The 20,704-nt window shown below is 41.5% G+C and overlaps 1 protein-coding gene across 6 annotated transcripts in view; it reads left to right on the top strand.

Annotated features, from left to right (window-relative positions):
- Window positions 1–10,923: 10,923 nt before the first annotated feature.
- The window catches only part of USP32 (ubiquitin specific peptidase 32), a 198,682-nt gene continuing 188,901 nt past the window's right edge, over window positions 10,924–20,704 (top strand). For 4 of the 6 annotated variants that reach the window (XM_060395174.1, XM_060395175.1, XM_060395176.1 and 1 more), the window contains exon 1: window positions 10,924–11,167. Coding sequence is in view for 3 of the 6 variants with exons in the window: in XM_015098474.3 (XP_014953960.2) it covers window positions 11,110–11,167 (58 nt within the window). In the remaining 3 variants the exon portion in view is untranslated. The remainder of the gene's footprint in view (window positions 11,168–20,704) is intronic. The other 2 variants (XM_060395172.1, XM_060395173.1) reach the window with 1 other exon arrangement.

Genomic DNA, 20,704 nt, shown 5'->3' on the forward strand with positions numbered 1-20,704 from the left:
AGGAGGATTCCACACTCTGTAGAGCAACTAAGCCTGTGTGCCCCAATTACTGAGCCCAAGTGCCGCGACTACTGAAGCCTGTGCTCTGCAACAGAAGCTACTGCAACGAGAAGCTGGTGAATCACATGGAAGAGTAGCCCCCATTTACTGCAGCTAGAGAAAGCCTGTGAGCAGCAATGAAGACCCAGAGCAATTAAAAGAAAAAAAAAAAAAGCATGCTAGGACTTCCCTGGCGGTCCAGTAGTTATGACTGGGCACTTTTACTGCTGGGCCCAGGTTCAATCCCTAGTCAGGGAACTAAGATCCTACAAGATGTGCAACATGGACAAAGAAGGAAAAAGAAGAAGAAAATATGCCAAACCTCTTCTTCATTGAAAAAGCAGCAACAACATCTTTTTTTTTTTTTTGCCTCACCACACTGCATGTGGGATCTCAGTTCTCTGACCAGGCATTGAACCTGTGTGCCCTGTAGCAGAAGTGCAGAGTCTTCACCACTGCCCCACCAGGGAAGTCTCAGCATTCCATTTTGCAAAGAGTAAGAGCTGAAATCTTTAAGCGGGGCCTGCCTCTATCCATTTCCCTCACTGTCACAGTCACATTTGCTCCTTGCTGGTCCTCACACCTGCTAGGGTGCTCTTGCCTTAGTGTCTAGAACAATTTTCCCTTGGATATCCATGAGATTTACTCTGTCATCTCCTTCAGATTTTGGCTCAAATACCATCTTTTTGCTTCTCTCTGACCATTCTATTTTTCTTTTCTTTTTTTTAAAATGTAGACCATTTTAAAGTCTTTATTGCATTTGTTACAATATTGCTTCCCTTTTATGTTTTTTTTTTTTTTTTTGCTACAAGGTGGGATCTTAGCTACCGACCAGGGATGCGCCCTCTGCATTCCAATGTCCACCCACTGGACTGCCAGGGAAGTCTCTGACCAGTCTATTTTATTTATTTTTCGTTTTTAAAATGTAGACCATTTTTAAAGTCTTTATTGCATTTGTTACAATATTGCTTCCGTTTTATTTTTATTATTATTATTTTTTTTTGCTACAAGGTGGGATCTTAGCTACCGACCAGGGATACACCATCTGCATTCCAGTGTCCACCCACTGGACTGCCAGGGAAGTCCCTGGCCATTCTATTTTATTTACTTATGACTGTGCTGGGTCTTTGTTGCTGCTTGAGGGCTTTGTCTGGTTGTGGTTTGAGGGCTTTTCATTACAGTGTCTTCTCTTGTTGGGGAGCGCTGGCTCTAGGGTGTGCAGCTTCAGGAGTTGCAGCACATGGGTGCAGTAGTTGAGGTTCACACACTCTGGAGCACCAGTTCAGTAGCTGGGCAAGGGCTTAGTTGCTCTGTGACATGTGGCATCTACCTGGACCAGGGATCCAACCGTGTCCCCTGCAATAGCAGCTGGATTCTTAACCCCTGGACCACATGGAAGTCCCTCATTCTATTTTAAATTACAACCTTCATCTCAAGACTTTCTGTCTCCTCTTTTGGCCATAGAGCTTGTAACCAATCGGTTGTTATTTTGCTTATTGTCTTTTCCCATTAAAATGTAAACTTCACAAGAGATGGAACTTTAATTAAATGTCTTCAGTGTGCAATTAAGTGTCTTCAATGCCTAGGACAGTGCCTGCCACGGAGCAGGCACTTTAGATTTGTTGAATGAGTGAACGAATGGCTGATTTCTTACTTAACCTTCAAGACTCCCACACCCCTAGACGTCCCTCCCTCCCCACTCTTTCAGTTTGGACTAATGCCTCTCCCTACTTTCAGTTCCCGGGACATACTATATTTATCCTGATCAAAGTGACTTTAAAATATTCAACTTTGGTTCACTAAGATTTAGCACAGTCCCTTGCACAAGAAAAATGCTTAATGTGAAAATGAATTATTAGCAACATTCATATCAAATGATGGGGCAGTGGGAAAATGCTAGCTAGGCAACAGTGAGGGACTTGTCAACTTCCTGTTTTTCTATACGAATTTCCTTCCTCTTTCAAAGAAATCCAGATTTGATTCTGCCTCCTGCCATGGAGTGAAGGTGGAGGGGCAGTAATTAAACATAATTGTCAAAATTTTTTGACCAAATACTCTTGTATAGCTTTCCAACCCTTTTGGAAGAAAATATTGGGACTTGTTTTTAACGATATTAATTGTTGGATCAGTAACACCAAGCAAAGATTTTACCTAAAGCTACAATCACAACTCATGTACTGGTTAGCTAGCTTCACCTCCTAATTCCTTTTAAGGCTCCAGTGATTTACTCCATCCTGACTTCCACTGTGAATTCCTATGAGTTTTCAAATTAAACCACAATTGTGTGTGTCCGTGCTCAGTTGCTAAGTCGTGTCCAACTCTTTACAACCCCATAGACTGTAGCCCACCAGGCCCCTCTGTCCATGGAAATTCCCAGGCAAGAATACTGGCATGGACTGCCATTTTCTTCTCTAGGGGAATCTTCCTGACCTAGGGATCAAACCTGCATCTTCTGCTTGGCAGGCGGATTCTTTACCACTGAGCCACCAGGGAAGCCCTATATCACAATTATTAGCCATTAAATACCTAAATGTAGACAGGCACATCCCTGTATCAGAATTTTTAAAGATATATATTTATTTATATATTTGGCTGCACCAGGTCTTAGTTGTGGCACTTGGAATCTTTGATCTTCATTACGGCATGTATAACCTTTAGTTGCAGCATGCAGGATCTTTAGTTCGGGTATGCAAACTCTTAGTTGTGGCATGTGGTATCAAGTACCCTGACCAGGGAACGAACCTGGGCCCCTTGCATTGGGAGTGTGGTGTCTTAGCCCCTGGACCACCAGGGAAGTCCCTCTATACCAGAATTTTTGATCATTCAATTTTATTTTTTTAAGCAGTTTTAGGTTCACAGCAAAATTGAGCAGAAGGTAGACTTCCCACTTGCCCCTGTCCCCAAAATGCATAGCCTCCCCATCAAAATGATAGTTACTGATGGAAAGGAAGCCCCAAGAGATGTTGGACAATTAGACAAACAGCAGACTGGGAGTTCACTAAAAGGTGGGAAATAGAATAGAAGCATTGTGTTAATTAGCCAGGTGAGGGAAAAAAAAAAAAAAAAACTCAGCCTGAACTAAAAATAAAAACAGATTTGAGCTGGCAAGAGATTGTATATTTCAAGAGATAATAAGATAATAGAATTTAAGATCTGAAAAAAAGCCTGATTGTGTTTAAATCACTCATCTACTAGATGAAGAAATCAAAGGTCAGAGGCACCTTTGGTATTTCTCAGATATCTAAGAAAGCATATTAGACTGATAAGCTGGACTTTGGATGACTTGACAAAGCTATTTAGAACCTAGAAGTTGAAGTAAGGTATATCCTATCTGTTCAGAGCTGGATTCTGTATTATTCTGTGTTTTCATTGCTGAGTGGAATTCAATTAATGGATGTAATCTCAAACTTGTAGTTTCTATTTTGCTGGAAAAGGCTGGCCTAAGAGCACAATGGAGTTGCCACAATATAAAGAATAAGAAGATCAGAAAGACTACAAAGAAGCTACTTGATTTTTCAGTAGCTAACAAGAAAAAGCAGCCTTTTGGGTGACTGGTGGTCCTTGCATGAGACCTATTTCCTAACAGATATAAATTATTAATTAAAAAAAAGGCACAAGTACAACTTCATTGCAGTTGGATTGGAGGAAAAGGAGCACTATCAAGTGTCACTACTTACACAGGCTCAGCGAGTAACATGAAATGTTTGCCCAGCGTGGATTGTGGTAAGACTGAAAAGAGAACTTCTACAGTAGGTCTAAGTTAAAGGTCCTCACTGAACATTTTCTTTCCTGTTCTTAGTTTCAGTTTAGGTATCTGAAGAGCTGGAAGCCCTTAGGGGAAGGCCCTGTGGAAATCTTGCCAATTTTAGGCATCTTTTTAAGAACGGTAAGTAAGAAAGAAAAACATCTCTAACTGCTGAGTAGAGACTGATATCTTTTTAGTCATTCTTCAAATATTTTGTCCGGGTTTAAAATGAAAGTGAATTTCATGTCTACAAAAGCAGCGAGTCAATTCTTTGTTCCTTGGCTTTGTAATAGGTAAATGATAATAACAAAACTCACCTTAAACTGATATTAATGTTAAAAGGATGAGGGGAAATTGACTTTCTCAGATAATCTTGATTAGAACATAATTTTTTTTTTTAGTTTTTGTTTTTTAAATTAGAATGTAAATTCATCCAACTTTTTTTCATTTTAAGAATTTAAGTGAAATAATATACACACCACCTACCCTTTGGGGGCTTCTCTTGTGGCTCAGCTGGTAAAGAATCCACCTGCAATGTGGAAGACCTGGCTTTGACCCCTGGGTTGGAAAGATCCCCTGGAAAAGGGAAAAGCTACCGACTCTAGGATTCTGGTCTGGGGAATTCCATGGACTATACAGTCCATGGGGTCACAAAGAGTCGGACACGACTGAGCGATTTTCACTTTCACTTACCCTTTACCATCATCACCAATTTAAGTGATTGTTTCTGAAGAATCAGATATATTCTCCTTCTCACAGAGCCATCACCACCATCCCAAGTTTGTGTCTTGTAAGACCAAAATTCCACAACCAGGAAAGTCTCACTCCCCATCCCCTCCCACAGCCCCTGACACTGATGTCCAGTTTGATCCATGAGTTGTCAACCCCAGGGTCCCCACTGGAGTGGAATCCTACAGTGCCTGCTGATGGGTTCTTTTAGAAGAGTTGAGTTTCAGTTTGAATCTCTTCCTATTTGCATCTGAAGAATCTGCATTTAGGGAGAGAATGTATGAAGAAGTAGGTATACAAGGGACAGGGTGTCTGGGGCACAGATGAGCTAGGACCTGACCAGCTGCCTCTTGGGCCCTCCTGTCCCATTTCTTGGCTCACCTCATCTGCTTGATCTAACTTTTTAGGCAGGCAACCTGGCAACATCTATTAAAACTTAAAGAATAGCAAAGAGAGACAAGAAGGCCTTCTTCAATGAACAATGCATAAAAAAATAGAGAAAAACAACGGAAGGTGAAAGACTAGAGCTCTCTTCGGGAAAATTGGAAATATCAAGGGAACATTTCACCCAAAGATGGGCACAATAAAGGACATAAACGGTAGAGACCGAGTAGATGAAGAAGAAATCAAGAACAGATGGAAAGAATACACAGAGGAACTGTACCAAAAAGATCCTAATGAACTGGTTAATTACGATGGTGTGGTCAGCCACCCAGAGCCCGACATTCGGGAGGGGGAAGTCAAGTGGGCCTTAGGAACAAGGCCCACTGCTGTGAACAAAGTTTTTGGATGTAATGGAATTCCAGTAGAGCTATTCAAAACCCTAAAAGATGATGCTATCAAAGTGTTGCACTCATTATGTCAGCAAATTTGGAAGACCCAGCAGTGACCAAGGACTGGACAACATCAACCCTCATCCCAATTCCCAAGAAGGGTAGTACTAAAGAATGTTCACACCACTGGACAATTGCACTCATCTCCCATGCTACTAAGGTCATGCTTAAAACCTTGCATGCTAGGCTTCAGTATTACGTGAACCAAGAACTTCCAGATATCCAAGCTGGGTTTAGAAAAGGCAGAGGAACCAGAGATCTAAATTCACTGGACCATAGAGAAAGCTAGGGAATTCCAGAAAACATCTACCTCTATTTCATCAGCTGCGCTAAAGCCTTTGACTGCGTGGATCATAACAAACTGTGGAAACTCTTATAGCAAACTCTTAAAGAGATGGGAATACCAGACCATCTTACCTGTCTCCTGAGAAACCTGGTCAAGAAGCAACATTTAGAACCCTGTACGGAACAATTAATTGGTTCAGGATTGGGAAAGGACTATGACAGGGCTGTCTGTTGTCATCCTGTTTATTTAACCTATACACTGAGCACATCGGGCTTCCCTGGTGGCTCAGAGGTTAAAGCGTCTGCCTCCAATGCGGGAGACCTGGGTTCGATCCCTGGGTTGGGAAGATCCCCTGGAGAAGGAAATGGCAATCCACTCCAGTATTCTTGCCTGGAGAATCCCATGGAAGGAGAAACCTAGTAGGTTATAGTCCATGGGGTGACAAAGAGTCGGACACGATTGAGTGACTTCACCTTCATCTTCACCTGAGCACATCATGAGAAATTCCTGGCTGGATGAGTTACAAGCTGGAATCAAGATAGGCAGGAGAAACATCAACAACCTCAGATACGTGGATGATATCACTCTAATGGCAGAAAGCGAAGAGGAACTAAAGAATCTCTTGATAAGGGTGAAAGAGGAGAGTGAGAAAGCTGGTTTAAAACTATATATTAAAAAACTAAGATCATGGCATCTGGCCCCATTACTTCATGGCAAATAAAGGGGGAAAAGCTGGAAGTAGTGAGAGAGTTCCTCTTCTTGGACTCTAAAATCACTGCAGCTGGTGACTGTAGCCATGAAATCAGAAGATATTGCTTCTTCGCAGGAAAACTATGACAAATCTAGACAGCGTGTTGAAAAGCAGAGATGTTACTCTGCTGACAAAGGTCCATATAGTCAAGGCTATGGTCTTCCCAGTGGTCACGTATGGTTGTGAGAGCTGGACCATAAAGAAGGCAGAATGCCAAAGAATTGATGCCTTCGAACTGTGGTGCTGGAGAAGACACCTGAGGGTCCCTTGGATAGCAAGGAGATCAAACCAGTCAATCTTAAAGGAAATCAACCCTGAACATTTATTGGAAGGACTGATGCTGAAGCTCCAGTATTTTGGTCACCTGATGCAAACAGCCAACTCATTGGAAAAGTCCTTGATGCTGGGAAAGATTAAGGGCAGAAAGAGGAGAGGGCATAAGAGGATGGGATGGCTGAGTGGGATCACTGATGCAATGAATATGAACTTGGGAAAACTTCGGAAGATGGTGAGGGACAGGGCAGCCTGTCATGCTGCAGTCCACGGGATCCCAAAGAGTCTGCCATGACTGGGTGACTGAACAACAACAATTAAAACGTAAAAGGTTCATATTCATACTCTACCATTGCAATCTGGGAATGCCATCTACAGATACACTGACACACGTAAAAAGGTATATATTTACTAGGGTGTTTATTGCAACAGTACTTGTAATATTGAAACACTTGAAACAATCTAATGTTCATCAATAGGTAATTGGTTAATTACACATTAAATATACAAAATTGGCATTTTAAAAAGATTAAGATAGAGCTGCATTCTGAGATAAAAAAGCAGTCTGGAATATTCAGTTGAGTGAAAAGAGAAACTTCAGATCAATACATACACTATGAATAATATGAGTAAAAATAAAGGGAGCATAGATGCAAATGTTATATGCATGAAAAATGGTGTAGTCCCAGAAAACTGGAAAGATTATATACTTCTCCTGTGAAACAGTGAGTGTGACCTTTTGCTTTAGATATACTTTTGTACTGATGGAAATTTTTTTTTTTGCAATGACTGATAGTACTTTCACTGAAAATAGAGTAGGGACTTCTCTGGCAGTCCAATAGTTAAGACTCGGTGCTCCTAACGCAGGGGTCACAGATTTGATCCCTGGTTGGTGGGCAAACTAAGATCCTCCAGGCCCGGAAGCATGTGGCCAGGAAAAAAATTTTTTTAAAGGTTAACTGCTTTAAATAGAAGTATAATAGGAGTAGGGAATTCCCTGGCTGTCCAGTGGTTAGGATTTGGTGCTTTCACTGCTGTAAGCTCAGAGAACTAAGATCTTGCAAGCTGTGAGGAGAAGCCCCCCCAAAATACACACACACACACACACAATCACAGCCCCCTATTGTGTCACCATGGGCAACAAGTCCCTAATTCTTTTAATTTTAAAGTTTTTATTTAATTTGTCTGCACCAGGTTTTAGCTGCAGCATGTGGGATCAGGTTCGTTGACCAGGGATTCAACCCAGGACTCTTGCATTGGACCACCAGGGAAGTCTAAGTCCCCAATTCTAGAAAATCAATTCTCTTATTGTGCAGTCATATTTCATACAGTGTGGGCCTCACTTTGCGGTAATCCAGTTAAACATAAGTCAGGTGTTGCTCCACCCTTTATTATATTGACCTCCTTGTCTGTGACTTACACTTCTTTGGCAATTACTAGAATGACTCTGCCCTACTTCTGTGCCAATTTTCTGGGAGTATAATCTGAGGAACACTGTCATTTAGATGCCCAACTGGAAGAATAAATTACATACCATCTCCCATGAATCTTCCTTTGGTTAACTCTGTCACAGACATATAATCATAGGTAAAGCAATGGTTCCTCAAGTGCTATCTAATGCTTAAAGTCAGGGGCTGGCCAACTCTTCAGTGGATTAAATGAAAGATAACGAAACAGAACAAACTAAATGATTAATAGAATTCTTTTCACCATGACAGGTAGACTTTAGATTTTCTACACCATCAAACTTAAGTGCTATATCAATTTTAAGTTATAATAGAGGTTATGTTTAACATCTGACTGCCTGAGATGGTGTAATACAAACCAAAGAAAGAAAAGAGAGTGAAGTCGCTCAGTCGGGTCCGACTCTTTGTGACACCATGGACTGTAGCCTACGAGGCTCTTCCATCCGTGGGATCTTCCAGGAGTGGGTTGCCATTTCTTTCTTCAGGAGATCTTCCCAACCCAGGGATTGAACCTGGGCCTCCCTCATTGTAGGCAGATGCTTTACCATCTGAGCCACCAGGTAAGCCTAACAGAAACCAAAACGCAGGTTTTAATCCCAGCTTAACATTTTAAATTCCCATCAGACATAACTATCTGCTTCACTGCCTTCAATAATATGTTTAAATGACCTTAAACAACAGAGAAATAGTATTTCCTAATTTTCTATCTCAACCCATAATTTTGAGTACTACTTAATCCATGGTAAATCACGTGATGAAGTGAACATTTTTATGACCCTAGGGGAAGCTGGGCCTAAACCCAAGGAAGAAATCTTAAAAGTTCCTGTGTATTAGTACTGCTCTAAATCTTTCATTATGTAGTTTATAGTCTATTCTTTCCTGAGTATTTTATAATAATTTACTATTTCATGAGATAGATTAATTCCAACCCAATCCCACCTTTCAAGTGGGGCAAGTACTAAAAAGAGATAAAACAATTTGCTTCCAGTTCTACTGTAAATCAAGTGGGTAGATAATCACCCAGGGCTGTCCTTTCTACAGCAAGGTCGCCTTTAGGTACTGATTATTTAGGACAGTAATAAAGCCAAGGTATGTTGTAATTAAACTCTTGAGGGTCTTTTCTCCCACAGCTGAGCCCTTTCTTAAGAGTCACTTCCCATTAATAATGATAATCTACTGCAGGCTGAAGATGACTGAGTTGTTTTGTCTGAAAACCTGCGTTTGAGCCGAACTAATCACCTGGAAATTAAAGGCTTTGAAGTACACTCCCAACCCCCTTATTCATGGCCTTTTAGTAGTGAAACTAATCTGAGGCCTTAAAATTAACTACCTCACAGTGAACTGGAAAGGGCAGCACTGTGACTAATGCCAGGCTGCTGATCTGGTCTGCCAGGAAAGATGAGTAGAGTTATTGCCTTCTCTCTCTAGCAGGGCATATTATAATCTGTTGACTTTAGGAACTAAAATCCTTTCGCTGTCCCTGAATTACGTAAGTATCACCTTAAATCTAATCTAATTCAAATGATTATTTTTCAATGTATTTTCGTATCCAGACAAACTGAGTTAAAAAAAGCAAGGACCTGAATTTATTCCATTGTAGGCATATACTATATTTACTTATTCATCTGTCCAGTTGATGAGACACTTGAGTTGCTTCTACCTTTTGGTTATTTTCAATAATGTTCTATAAACATGGAGATGTAAGTTATCTGTTCCTGTCCGGGTTTTCAATTCTTTTGGCTATACAGTCACAAGTGGAAGTGCTGGGTCACATGGTAAACCTGGGACATTCTGCTACCGTGCTGCATCGTGGACGGATCTTGAGGACACTATGCTAAATGAAATAAACCAATCACAAAAAGGGAAATACTGTGTGATTCTGCTCTTGAGATATTTAAAAATGATTAGCATGGCAAATTTATATTTTAACACAATTTAAAAATAATAAACAAAAGCGCAAGGTACTCTCATCAGTCTTGTAACGCTCACATTTCTGGTGGGGAGCAACTCTTGCAGATAAGCTAAGCTTTTGCGTAACAGCTTCCAAAGGCTGTACCAGAGGCAGGCGCAGAGCAGGAGATGCGCCCGGGGGCAAATTGGCTCTGCGTGAAAGAAAATCCAGCGTCAAAGGGTCGGGGGATGGGGATACAGCTAAAAGGAAGATGTTCTAAAATTTGTCCCAAGATTCACTTTCCTTAAGAATCACTCCACTAGGATGCAGAATTCTCTAGTGAAACCCTTGAGTTTCCTTTCCTTTCACAACTTCCTTCCTAATCAAAAATGTCCTTAACGTCTGGAATGCCTCTCCTGCCCGTTCCTTTCTCTCACGAACCGCACCCCTCGGACCCCGGCTCCCTAAGATTCCATTTCTCTTTCAAGACGGCTCTGGGCCACAACCAAACCAACCGTCAAGGGTTACGACCCCGCCCAGCGACTACCAGAACTCGTGGGCGGGAGGACGGCCTCAAGCGCCCCGGAAGTCACCACCCCTCAGGCGGGCGGAGGCCCCCGGGCCTCGCGGCTTCGGATTGGCCGGAAGGTGGGGATGATGCGTTACGCGCAGGGTCTGGCCCCGCCCCCACGCCCTGCGCGCGGCAAGCGTGAGGCGGGGCGGAGTGGGTGGCCTCTGGCGGCCATTACCCGGAACAATCCCCGGCCTCGGGTCAGGTGACCCTCGGCGGGGCAGGCGGGAGGGAGGGGGCGGGAAAAGGGCGTGAGGAGGGAAGGGAGGGGAGGGGAGGAGAGAGGAGAAGGGCGGAGTAAGAGGGAGGGGAAGGGGGCGGGGTGGGAGCTGGTCACGTGATTCGGCATGGAGGCGGTGGCGGCGGCCGGGAGGAGCCGCCGGGGCAGAAGCCGCACTTGTTAGTGTTGGGGGAGGTGGGGACCGGGGGACGCCGACACCGTCAGCCAGGGACGCCGAGGAGAAGGCGGGAGGGGGGTGGGGGCGAGAGCGGGCTCCGACCCCCGGCCGAGGGGATGAAGGGAGCATGGGCGCCAAGGAGTCACGGATCGGATTCCTCAGCTACGAGGAGGCGCTGAGGAGAGGTGAGGGGGGAGGGGTCTGGGCGAGCTGCCGGGGAGGCCGGCGACGGGCCGCCCGGAGGGTGGGTGACCGGGAAGGGGAGGGGAGCTTGAGGGCGTGGGGCGCCTGAGGCGGAAGGGAAAGGAGGCCACGATGGGGATTTTTGCGGGGGAGCAGGGTCGGATGGGAGCAGTGTTTGGGGATTGGGATCGTGTGGACGGGGGCAAAGCTTTCCCAGAGAGAGGGGTGTCAGGCGCTGGCAGGGCGCTGACCGTGCTCTCTGGTGGCGTTGTTCTGGATGTGTCCAGGGAAGTCCTCCTCCCCTTTTTCCTTGGGTGGCACCAGCCCTTTCCAGCCCCCCTTATCCTTTACTGCCATTTTCTCCTATCATTCGTTCATAGACCCTCCAGCGACGTCCTAACCTCGTACCTAACAGCCCGGGCTGGAAGGCAGGGGGAAGGCGGCTGCAGTGCTCTCTGTTCGCTAGCAGAAGCCCCTTCCAGTTGTGTGCCGTCTCTGCCATTTCCAAAGGCTTTTTGCCGGTCTCTTGGGGGGCTGTCACCGTCTGCTGCCTGCCACCCCCTCACCCTTTGAGCGGCTGACTTTGATGAGAACGACCTGAAATTGAGTTGTGTTTGAGGTGAGATGAGACTGGACAGCTGGTGTTGCCACAAGACCTTGTCTTCGGTTTCATCGCCTCAGACATTGGTCAGAACCTTTCATTGCACTTGATCCCCAGTTCGCCTCCCCTCCTTCCCCATAAAATGGCATTCGGAAATCCAGCATTCTGATATTGTGTTATAGCTCCCTTTAGAGACCGGCCTTCTTGCTGCCGGTTCTAGCCTGCTGCTTATTGGCTCTGATGCACAGTATGTTGTTAACAGCCCCAACCCCCCTACCACTTAATCTGATACCACTGTCCATGATCACTAAAGCACACGCTAACTGGAAGTGTCTATTGCTCAGTTTATGGCCGGAATGTGACTTAATTTTTCATGACTGGGATTTGAGAGAGAGAAAGAGAGAGTGTGTGTGTGTGTGTGTGTGTGTGCGCGCGCGCGCGCGCACGCTTGCGCTTATATTTCTTGGTAAAAAGTAAAAAAAAAAAAAAAACATTAAGTAGCTTAGGTGTTAGGCATTATTGTTAACAGGTTTCTAAGTCAAGAAACCAGCCATGCTTCAGGTGATGGTATTAGTAGCTGAAGAAAAAAACTGGATTACAAGACAGGCATTCAATATGAGAATTTAGTAGCGAACTCTTGTTCGTATGTTGGAAGGAAAGGGTAAGTTCATTGGGCCATCACCTGAAATTACATACAGAATTTTGATATATTCTTGTGAAATAACCAGAATAACAAAAAAACGGCTTTTAGGTCTTTTTTCACCCTGTGGAACAGTATACTGATTGTTCTTATGGGCAATCTTGCTTGAACTTTTTTCCTTGCTTCAATATGAGAAATATTCCAAATTCTTGATGTGTTTCCAGCTCTAGTAGACTAGTCATTTCCGGGATGCTGTTGAGCCTGACAGGTCTGGCCTCAATTAGGCAATGGTTTACATGGCAGTGAAAGAGGACTTCAGTGAAACTGATTTACAGCTTCAAGGTTTAGAGGTGTTTAGTTTAAGTTTGAGGGTGATTTAGCTGACATTAAGGAATTCTGAAATTAAATTTTTATCTAACTCTAGCCACATATAAAATAAGATTCTACCTTTGTAAATATAAAGGAAATTAACAATTGGTGTATTTTAAACTGATTTGACTGAAGGTCTTCGTTCAATTTGTTAGGAGTCTGCTTGTTGAATTTTAAAACATCTTTGAAGAGGTAGCAAAATATTTGTTAAAATCTTCAACTTGTTTGAATGAATTTATGTTTTATCATTTTTGCTGGAGAGGAAAATTAAGGCAAGAAAGAGAAGCAAGCTGTTGATAAAACAGCATTTCTCAGTGTAAACCAGGAGCTTTTTTTAAAAACAACTTTCTATTTTGTATTATGGTATAGCCAATTAACAGTGTTGTGATAGCTTCAGGTGAACAGTGAAAAGACTCAGCCATTTGTATGCCTATATCCATTCTCCCCCAAACTCCCTTCCCATCTAGGCTGCCACATAACATTGAGAAGAGGTGAGCTTTTTAAATAAAAAATAAAGTGGGTAGTTCTTTTGAATGTAATACTGTTTGTTAAATGTCAGACTTTGATATAAAATTTTTTTAGTAAGCTTGTAGAAGGAATTTATAAAGCTTTTGATAGAGCTAGAAAATAGTTTGAGAACTTTTTTGAGGCATGTGAATAATCTAAATAGGGTCTAAAACTTATATCTGTTAGTCTTAGCTGCTTGCTTATATTGTACCAGGTGAATGGGGAGGTGATAGGACAAATACACAGTGTATGCTATATGAATCACTGTACAAGTAAAAAGCTATCTTGACAGACTACTGCAATACCTACTTGCTTGGCTTTACTTAAAAGTAGTGATCCCTAAATAATGCCTAACCATAATTAGGTGGTATTAAAAAAAAAGTCAAGTACGTATTGCCACCTTCAAATATGGAGTTACGGGCTGTTTATCTTGCAGAATGGGGCCTTGGAAATGCAGTGTTATGTTAACTACAGATAACACCTACTGGACCTGAGTGAAAGGGCAGTCTAGTGACTTGTTTACATTTCAGAAGCTCTGGAAATTAGAAGATTGCTTTTGGATACTATTTTAGCTACACTGTATATCAGCTTAATAAAAATGAATAGTTTCCTTAAAGTATACCTTAACCTTTTTTTTTCAAAGGAGATGTATTAGTGGTAGCTTTTATTTTTGGCTTTTATCTCTATCTTTCTTAAATAGAACACAAGCTTTCCCTTGAAGGCTTGACTCTAGTTAAATAGCATATATTATCTAAAGTATAATATACTTACCACACTTTATGGATAGTGAAAATTTTAGCAGATAAGTTCTACATCTCTTTACTTCAGTTCTTTATTTCATCTTAAGTTTGTGGCCGTGTATTCCTGAAAATGTATTCTAAATGCTTGGAGCATAGCATTAAAAAAAAAAAAAAAGCAACCAAATGGAAGGAGTTGCAGTTTAGAGCATTTCAGAACTCAGAATATCTTCTCAAGTTTTTAAATTCTTTTTTCATGCTCCTCCTTTCCTTGCATCATTCTGGAAACCGAATTATAAGGCTTTTTTTTTTTTTTTTAAGTAAGAATTGTCTTAATTAAAATTGTCCTTAAGTGAAGTTGCTCAGTCGTGTCTGACTCTTTGCGACCCCATGGATTGTAGCCTACCAGGTTCCTCTGTCCATGGGATTTTCCAGGCAATAGTACTGGAGTGGATTGCTATTTCCTTCTCCAGGGGATCTTCCTCACCCAGGGATCGAACCCGGGGCTCCCGCATTGTAGACGCTTTACCGTCTGAGCCACCTTAGCTTTTAAATTGTGGTAATACGATACAGTGGGTAAATTTCTTCCAATCCTTTTCTTTGAGTAGAGTTTGGCAGTTATATTAGACTAAGCAGTTAGGTGATGTCAGAAAATTTTGTTGTGGATTCACGTTTTGAAGTGTGTCTTTGCTCATACATTCAGCAAATTTTTACTGAGCATTGGCTACTTAGACATTGAAGGAACAGAGATGACTTGGTACCCCTTCTCTTATAACCTGGGTCAATGCTCTCCACTGAAATATATAGTATATACTTTAAAGTGTATGTAAGACTATCCATGGGAGGTGGGAATAAAATATTAGCAATTCCATTTTAAGGTTCTTTTTTTGGGTTTATTTGATAATGGGCATAATAACTTCTAAATGTTTTATGTATTAAATTTATAAATAACACACAATATATTAAGTGTTACAGTACTATAGAAGGGCGTGCTGTGGGAGTGCAAAGTGTGTGGGAGTATTTGGTGACCTGGAAGTGCCCTGCCACCATACTCATTTCATAGTATGTGCTCAATAATTGTTAAAGAATTTAGCACTTAAAGGTCATTGTGTTTGCTAGTGAAATAATTAAGCATGTAATAGTTGAAGATCGCAAAACTTCTCATTTTTCCTACCCACCAACCCTAATGTGCTCTAAGACATTGACTCTTCAACCAAGATTTTATCCTCCATGTTTCATAGTATTAAAATTAAATTTTCGTTAGTATTGTGCTAACCCTGATGTGATGTTAGCTGGTTTAGTGTAACATATCATTGTATAAATGGAAATTGAATTTCACAGTTGGTACTTTCTGGGATGCACTGTTCTCTTTTATTAAGACACCAATTTTGCCTCTCGATATTTGCTAAATTTACCAGTGAACTCTCTAGCATTAGTGTGCAATGGTAGGTCTAGCCTTTTGCAGGTATGCCTCATCAACTGTTGTTATATGTAAAGGAGAAAAACAGAGCAGTTAAAAAAAAATTTTTATTTATTTGGCTGTACCAGGTCTTAGTTGCAGTGTGTGCACTCTAGATCCCTGACCAGAGACTGAACCTACCCGCCTGCACTGGGGGGCTTCACTGGTGGATCAGATGCTAAAGAATCTGCCTGCAAGGTTGGAGACCTGGGTTCAATCCCTGGGTTGGGAAGATCCCCTGGAGGAGGGCGTGGCAACCTACTCTCATATTCTTGCCTGGAGAATCCCCATGGACAGAGGAGTCTGGTGGGCTACAGTCCATGGGGTCGCACCCCTGCATTGGGAGCATGGAGTCTTAGCCACTGGATCAGTTTGCTTATATGTAGTTACCTAAGTAGTTACGAAGATACTGTTCTTCATAATCTCCAGTTTGACACTCCATATGGAGTGTCAGTGACAAAGAGGAGATAAATACACCAGTGAACCCTGGATTTGGGGGGGATGAGCAGAATGAGGTGACATCACTTGACTGTTAACGGCCTCCCCATTTACCAAACTGGACAGCTGTTGTTTGTTTTTTCTTGTTCATTGTTTGCCTTTGTGCTCGGTTAGTGAGACTTCACAGTGACAGCATTCAGGGTTGCCTTCCAAAAAGATGTGTAAGTTCCTTCGAGTTGGGAATATTGTGACCAGCCTATAGCCAGGTGTTTTCTCAGGAGACAGGGAAGGTTTTTGGCCCTTGGTTTTATGATAGGTCACTGGAAGAGTTAGGAACATGAATATTTTTGTTGTTGTGGCTGTAGAAAATCTGTTTTTGGAGCACTAGAGTTTAATGCTGAGAGTTTAAACTCCATTGTTAGCCAGCTGCAGAGGTGGAGAGATACTTATTGATGAATTAAAAGTTGGTGGTTCGATAGTGGTACTGAGAAGGCTAAGATGGGACTGACAGTTCTTTTTAAACATTATATCTTACATTTAAAAAAATTACATTGGAGTATAGTTGATTTATAATGTTGTGTTAGTTTCCAGTGAACAGGAAAGTGATTCCGTATTCATGTAGGCATATATCTATTCTTTTTCAGATTCCTGTCCCATTTAGGTTATTACAGGAAATTGAGTAGAGTTCTCTGTGCTATACAGTAGATCTTTGTTGATGACAATTCTTTCCATACGGTTTCCAGAAAGCGTGGCTTCTCTTTTCAGGGCTTTTTAATGCTTCTGTTTTTACCTTTTGGGCTTCATGATATTTGTGTTTAAATTGGGCCACCCACTCAGCCTTTTTCCTTTCTTCTGCTAAGAAGGAGCTCTTGGAGGTCAGAGGTAGATAGTTGATTACTGACCCCAAAACCTGACAAAACCAGCTTTATGAAATTTACTATTATAGTCAGAGGCCTTCTGTTAGAAGATCCATCTATTCAAAGATGAAGGCCTTCCCTTGTCACCCATTTTTATTAGGAATTTAATATTAATATAAAGCTCTCCTTATTTTAGAGAAATCCCATGTTTATCACCAGCTTGTGAACAAGGTTCAGGAAAATTGATGGTGGTTGGAGTATTAGGAGCAAAACTGTGAGGTGTTACAGAGGAAGTTCTCCTTCTGTTTCATTTCTATAAAGTTAGATTGTGTTAACATCTTACCGCTTGCAGAAAAAAGCTTTTAAGGTCTGCTGTGGTGTCTTGCCTTTTCCTAATACCTTGTAAGAGTCTAGAGAGATTGCATTGTGAGAAGGACTCTTGTATCAAGCTAGGCCTTGCCTAGTCTTCCATGTGACAGTAAATGGCACCACTATTCCAACATAGTTCCTAAAGCCAAAAATCGATAAGACATCCTCACTTCCTCTCTCACCATCTGACCGACCCTCTGGTCCCCAGTTCGAGTCTGCCGCCCAGTTTGTTGTCTAGTCCAGTCTGTTAACGTCTGCTCGCCTTCACCGCCACTACTCAGTGGCCATCATCTCTTGCCAGTTCACATGGTTTCCTAGTTTTACATAGCAGCCAGTGTAATCATAACATTCAGACGGGATCCTGTCATCCCTTTCCTGTCAACCTGCTTTCCTCTCAGCTTGGAAAAACTGTTTACAAATTTTCCCATGTCTGGCTCATTTTTCATGCCTGAAGTCCCAGCTCTGATTGCCTCAGATCAGCCTTCTCGTATCGTCTTACATGACGTGGTCTTCTGTCAGTGTTGTGCTGCTCTGCACAGTTCACAACTTGTGATTGTTACATTTATTGTCAGTCATGATGCTGCATTCCTAGTACCAAGATAAGTTCAGTACCTGGTGTATTTTGTGCTCAGCAAATATTGCATGATTGGGTGAATATATAAATGATGGAGAGAAGATTTGGAGAACCACAGAATGATTGTGGAGGGTAAAGAGTGAAGTGCTGACAGGGATGAGTATACTCAGCAATATGTCCATCCCAGAATTTCTTTTCCTTTCATCAACTTTGAAAAAAATTGCTAAAGGTTTTGAATCATAGTTAAAAACATGGAATCCTTAAAATTAATACATAATTTTGTGTGTTTAGTTCAGGTATTTAATCTAGTAATGTACATTCCTGAGTAGTCATTGAGAGACTAGAATGGCAGTCAGTATTGTGTTTATGAACGCTTAAGAATGTCTTTTAGTAATACATAGTATTTAGAAATTTTGTTCATGAAGTGATTTTTGGGGAAAAGATTTATTTATTTTCAGTTTATTTTTATACATTGATATTCATATACTTTTCATCCATAATGACAAATAACATTCTATTGCTGGATATGAGGTTAGAGTTGGAAATTTATATGCTTCAAGTGTTGTACAGAGTTACCTTGGAAGCCGAGAATAAAATTCACATATAGAGCGTTCTCACCGGTTGTAAATAATCCAAATGATTTTAAACTAAATTTTATGAATAGCTTTTAAAAAAAATTAGGATTATTTTTCTTACACTCCACAGTAATGCCTTTCTTTCTTTTAGTCTTTTAGTTTTAATCTTTATCACAATGATATATGCACATAATTTAAAATCAAATGATTTTACAGGGCTTGTTATGGAAACAATAGTACTGTTATTCTCTCTCCCAGTTTTCATTTAGCCAGTTTTCCTCTAGTCATCAGCTAATACTTTGAACACTTTAAATTTATTAATTTGGTCCTTATGTCTTGAAATAATATGATGAGGACTTGTTTTTTTTTTTTTAAACACTGCTACCAGTCCCCAACACACACATATGTGCTCCTGTCCTCCCATTTTCTCTTCTTAGTGTGTGTATATTTTAATTTTGTTTAGAGATAGTTGTTAACTGTTTATATATTAGGCCTTTGTAAGTGCTCTTCTCAGCTAAGCTATTTAATATACTATTAATAGGATTGCTTTCCTTTTCCTGTACACTTTATTTCCTCTTAAATATTCCCTTATTAATTGCTTTTATTTGTGTAGGTTTCTATTTACTGTAATTCAACCCCCAGAGTTGCCACCAAATGTTAAATCTATTCCATATGTTAATAGACCTCAGATGTTCACTCAGTTCACTATATTAGAAAAAAACATGTCCTGGAGCCTTCTGGCCTGCTCCAGTCTGTACGTTTTGCCCTTGCCCTTCTAGCCTCGTTGCTGTCCTGGAGATCTCCTCTGCTATCCTGTGTTGGATCCTGTTGTCTGTATACCTCCTTTCCTCTTTCTTGATTTACCCTTCCATTTTGGTGAGGCCACACCACACAGAATGTGGCATCTTAGTTTCTCAACCAGTGACTGAACCCGTGCCCCCCTGCAGTCAAGGCTTGGAGTCTTAACCACTGGACTGCCAGGGAAGGCCCTAAGCTGGTGCTTTCCTTAAAATTATTATTTCTCTAGTCTTTAGTGTCCGAGAGGCCTTCTATGTTTTAATCAACTAATTATCTTGAAGTTCCTATTGAATAATCCTAACACTTAATCTCCAGTCATGTGGGTCTTAATTTAAGGCTCAGGGAAGATTCATTGCAGTCATCAGTTAGAGAGAGGCTGGGGTGGAAGGAAGACATTGCCCTAGAATGGAGTTTTCATGATCATATATGGTTCAGTGGTAAAAAACCCACCTGCTAATACAGGAGACATAAGAGATGTGAGTTCAGTCCCTGGATCAGGAAGATTCCCCTCAAGAAGAAAATGGCAACTCACTCTAGTATTTCTGCCTGGGAGATCCCATGGACAGGGGAGCCTGACAGACCACAGTCCAAGCAATTGCAGAATCAGACACGACTTAGCGACTAAATGACAACATACCACTACTGCTAAGGTATAAAACTCCACGAGGGTGGGACATGTATGTTTTACTCACTGCTGTATGCCTAGCACTTACACAGGGCCTATTATATATTAGCTACTCAGTGTAGATTTTTTGTTTTTAAGAATTACTTACATATTTTTGATTGCTCTGGGTCTTCGAGGCTGTGCTGGGCTTTCTCTAGTTGTGACGAGCAGGAGCTGCTTTCCATTGTAGTGCACGAGCTTCTCCTGTGGCGGTTTCTCTTGGGAAGCACAGGCTCTAGGTGCACAGGCTTCAGTAGTTCTGGCGCATGGGCTGAGTTGCTCTGCGGCATGTAGAATCTCCCTGGAGGGGAATTGAACCCACGTGCCCTGCATTGGCAGGCGGAATCTTACCCACTGTACTACCAGTGAAGTCCTCAATACATATTTGTTGAATGAGTGAATTGCATATCAAAGCAATCTTTTCTAAAAACTAGATTGAATTTTTAGAGGGAGCTTGGTTTGGGTATATGTGTGTGTGTGCCCAGAGACCTAAAACTCATGTTTTCATATCTACAGTATATATGTATTTAAATGTATCTTTTACTTTATAAAAAGTGGTTAGTTGTATTAGGCATGTTATTATGTCATTTTTGGCTCTACTTTAAAGTTGGTTTTGGAGTCTATTGGTGAGCAGCTGTGGCGGGAAACTGTGATGGGTTTAGAACAGTTGTTGGATTAATAAACCTGGTTTAGAGATTCTTTAGTTTATGTAAGCATCTATAAATGAAGTCTTTCACTGTGTGAAATTTTATAGATCAGAAGTTATTCATTTTGTCAGATGTTGACTCGACCTCTTTAAAGCTGGTTATGGAAGGACAAATTGCCTATTCTTTATAAGTTTGGAGGTGTAGTAAGGAGGAATTACCTAATGGTGGATCCATTTTATTTGTCATATCACTGGTACCATCTTAGAGATTCAAATAGAAGTTGACGGGTGATTACCAAGCAAAT

Source organism: Ovis aries, chromosome 11 (genome assembly GCF_016772045.2).
Source record: "Ovis aries strain OAR_USU_Benz2616 breed Rambouillet chromosome 11, ARS-UI_Ramb_v3.0, whole genome shotgun sequence".
NCBI classification, from domain to species: domain Eukaryota; kingdom Metazoa; phylum Chordata; class Mammalia; order Artiodactyla; family Bovidae; genus Ovis; species Ovis aries.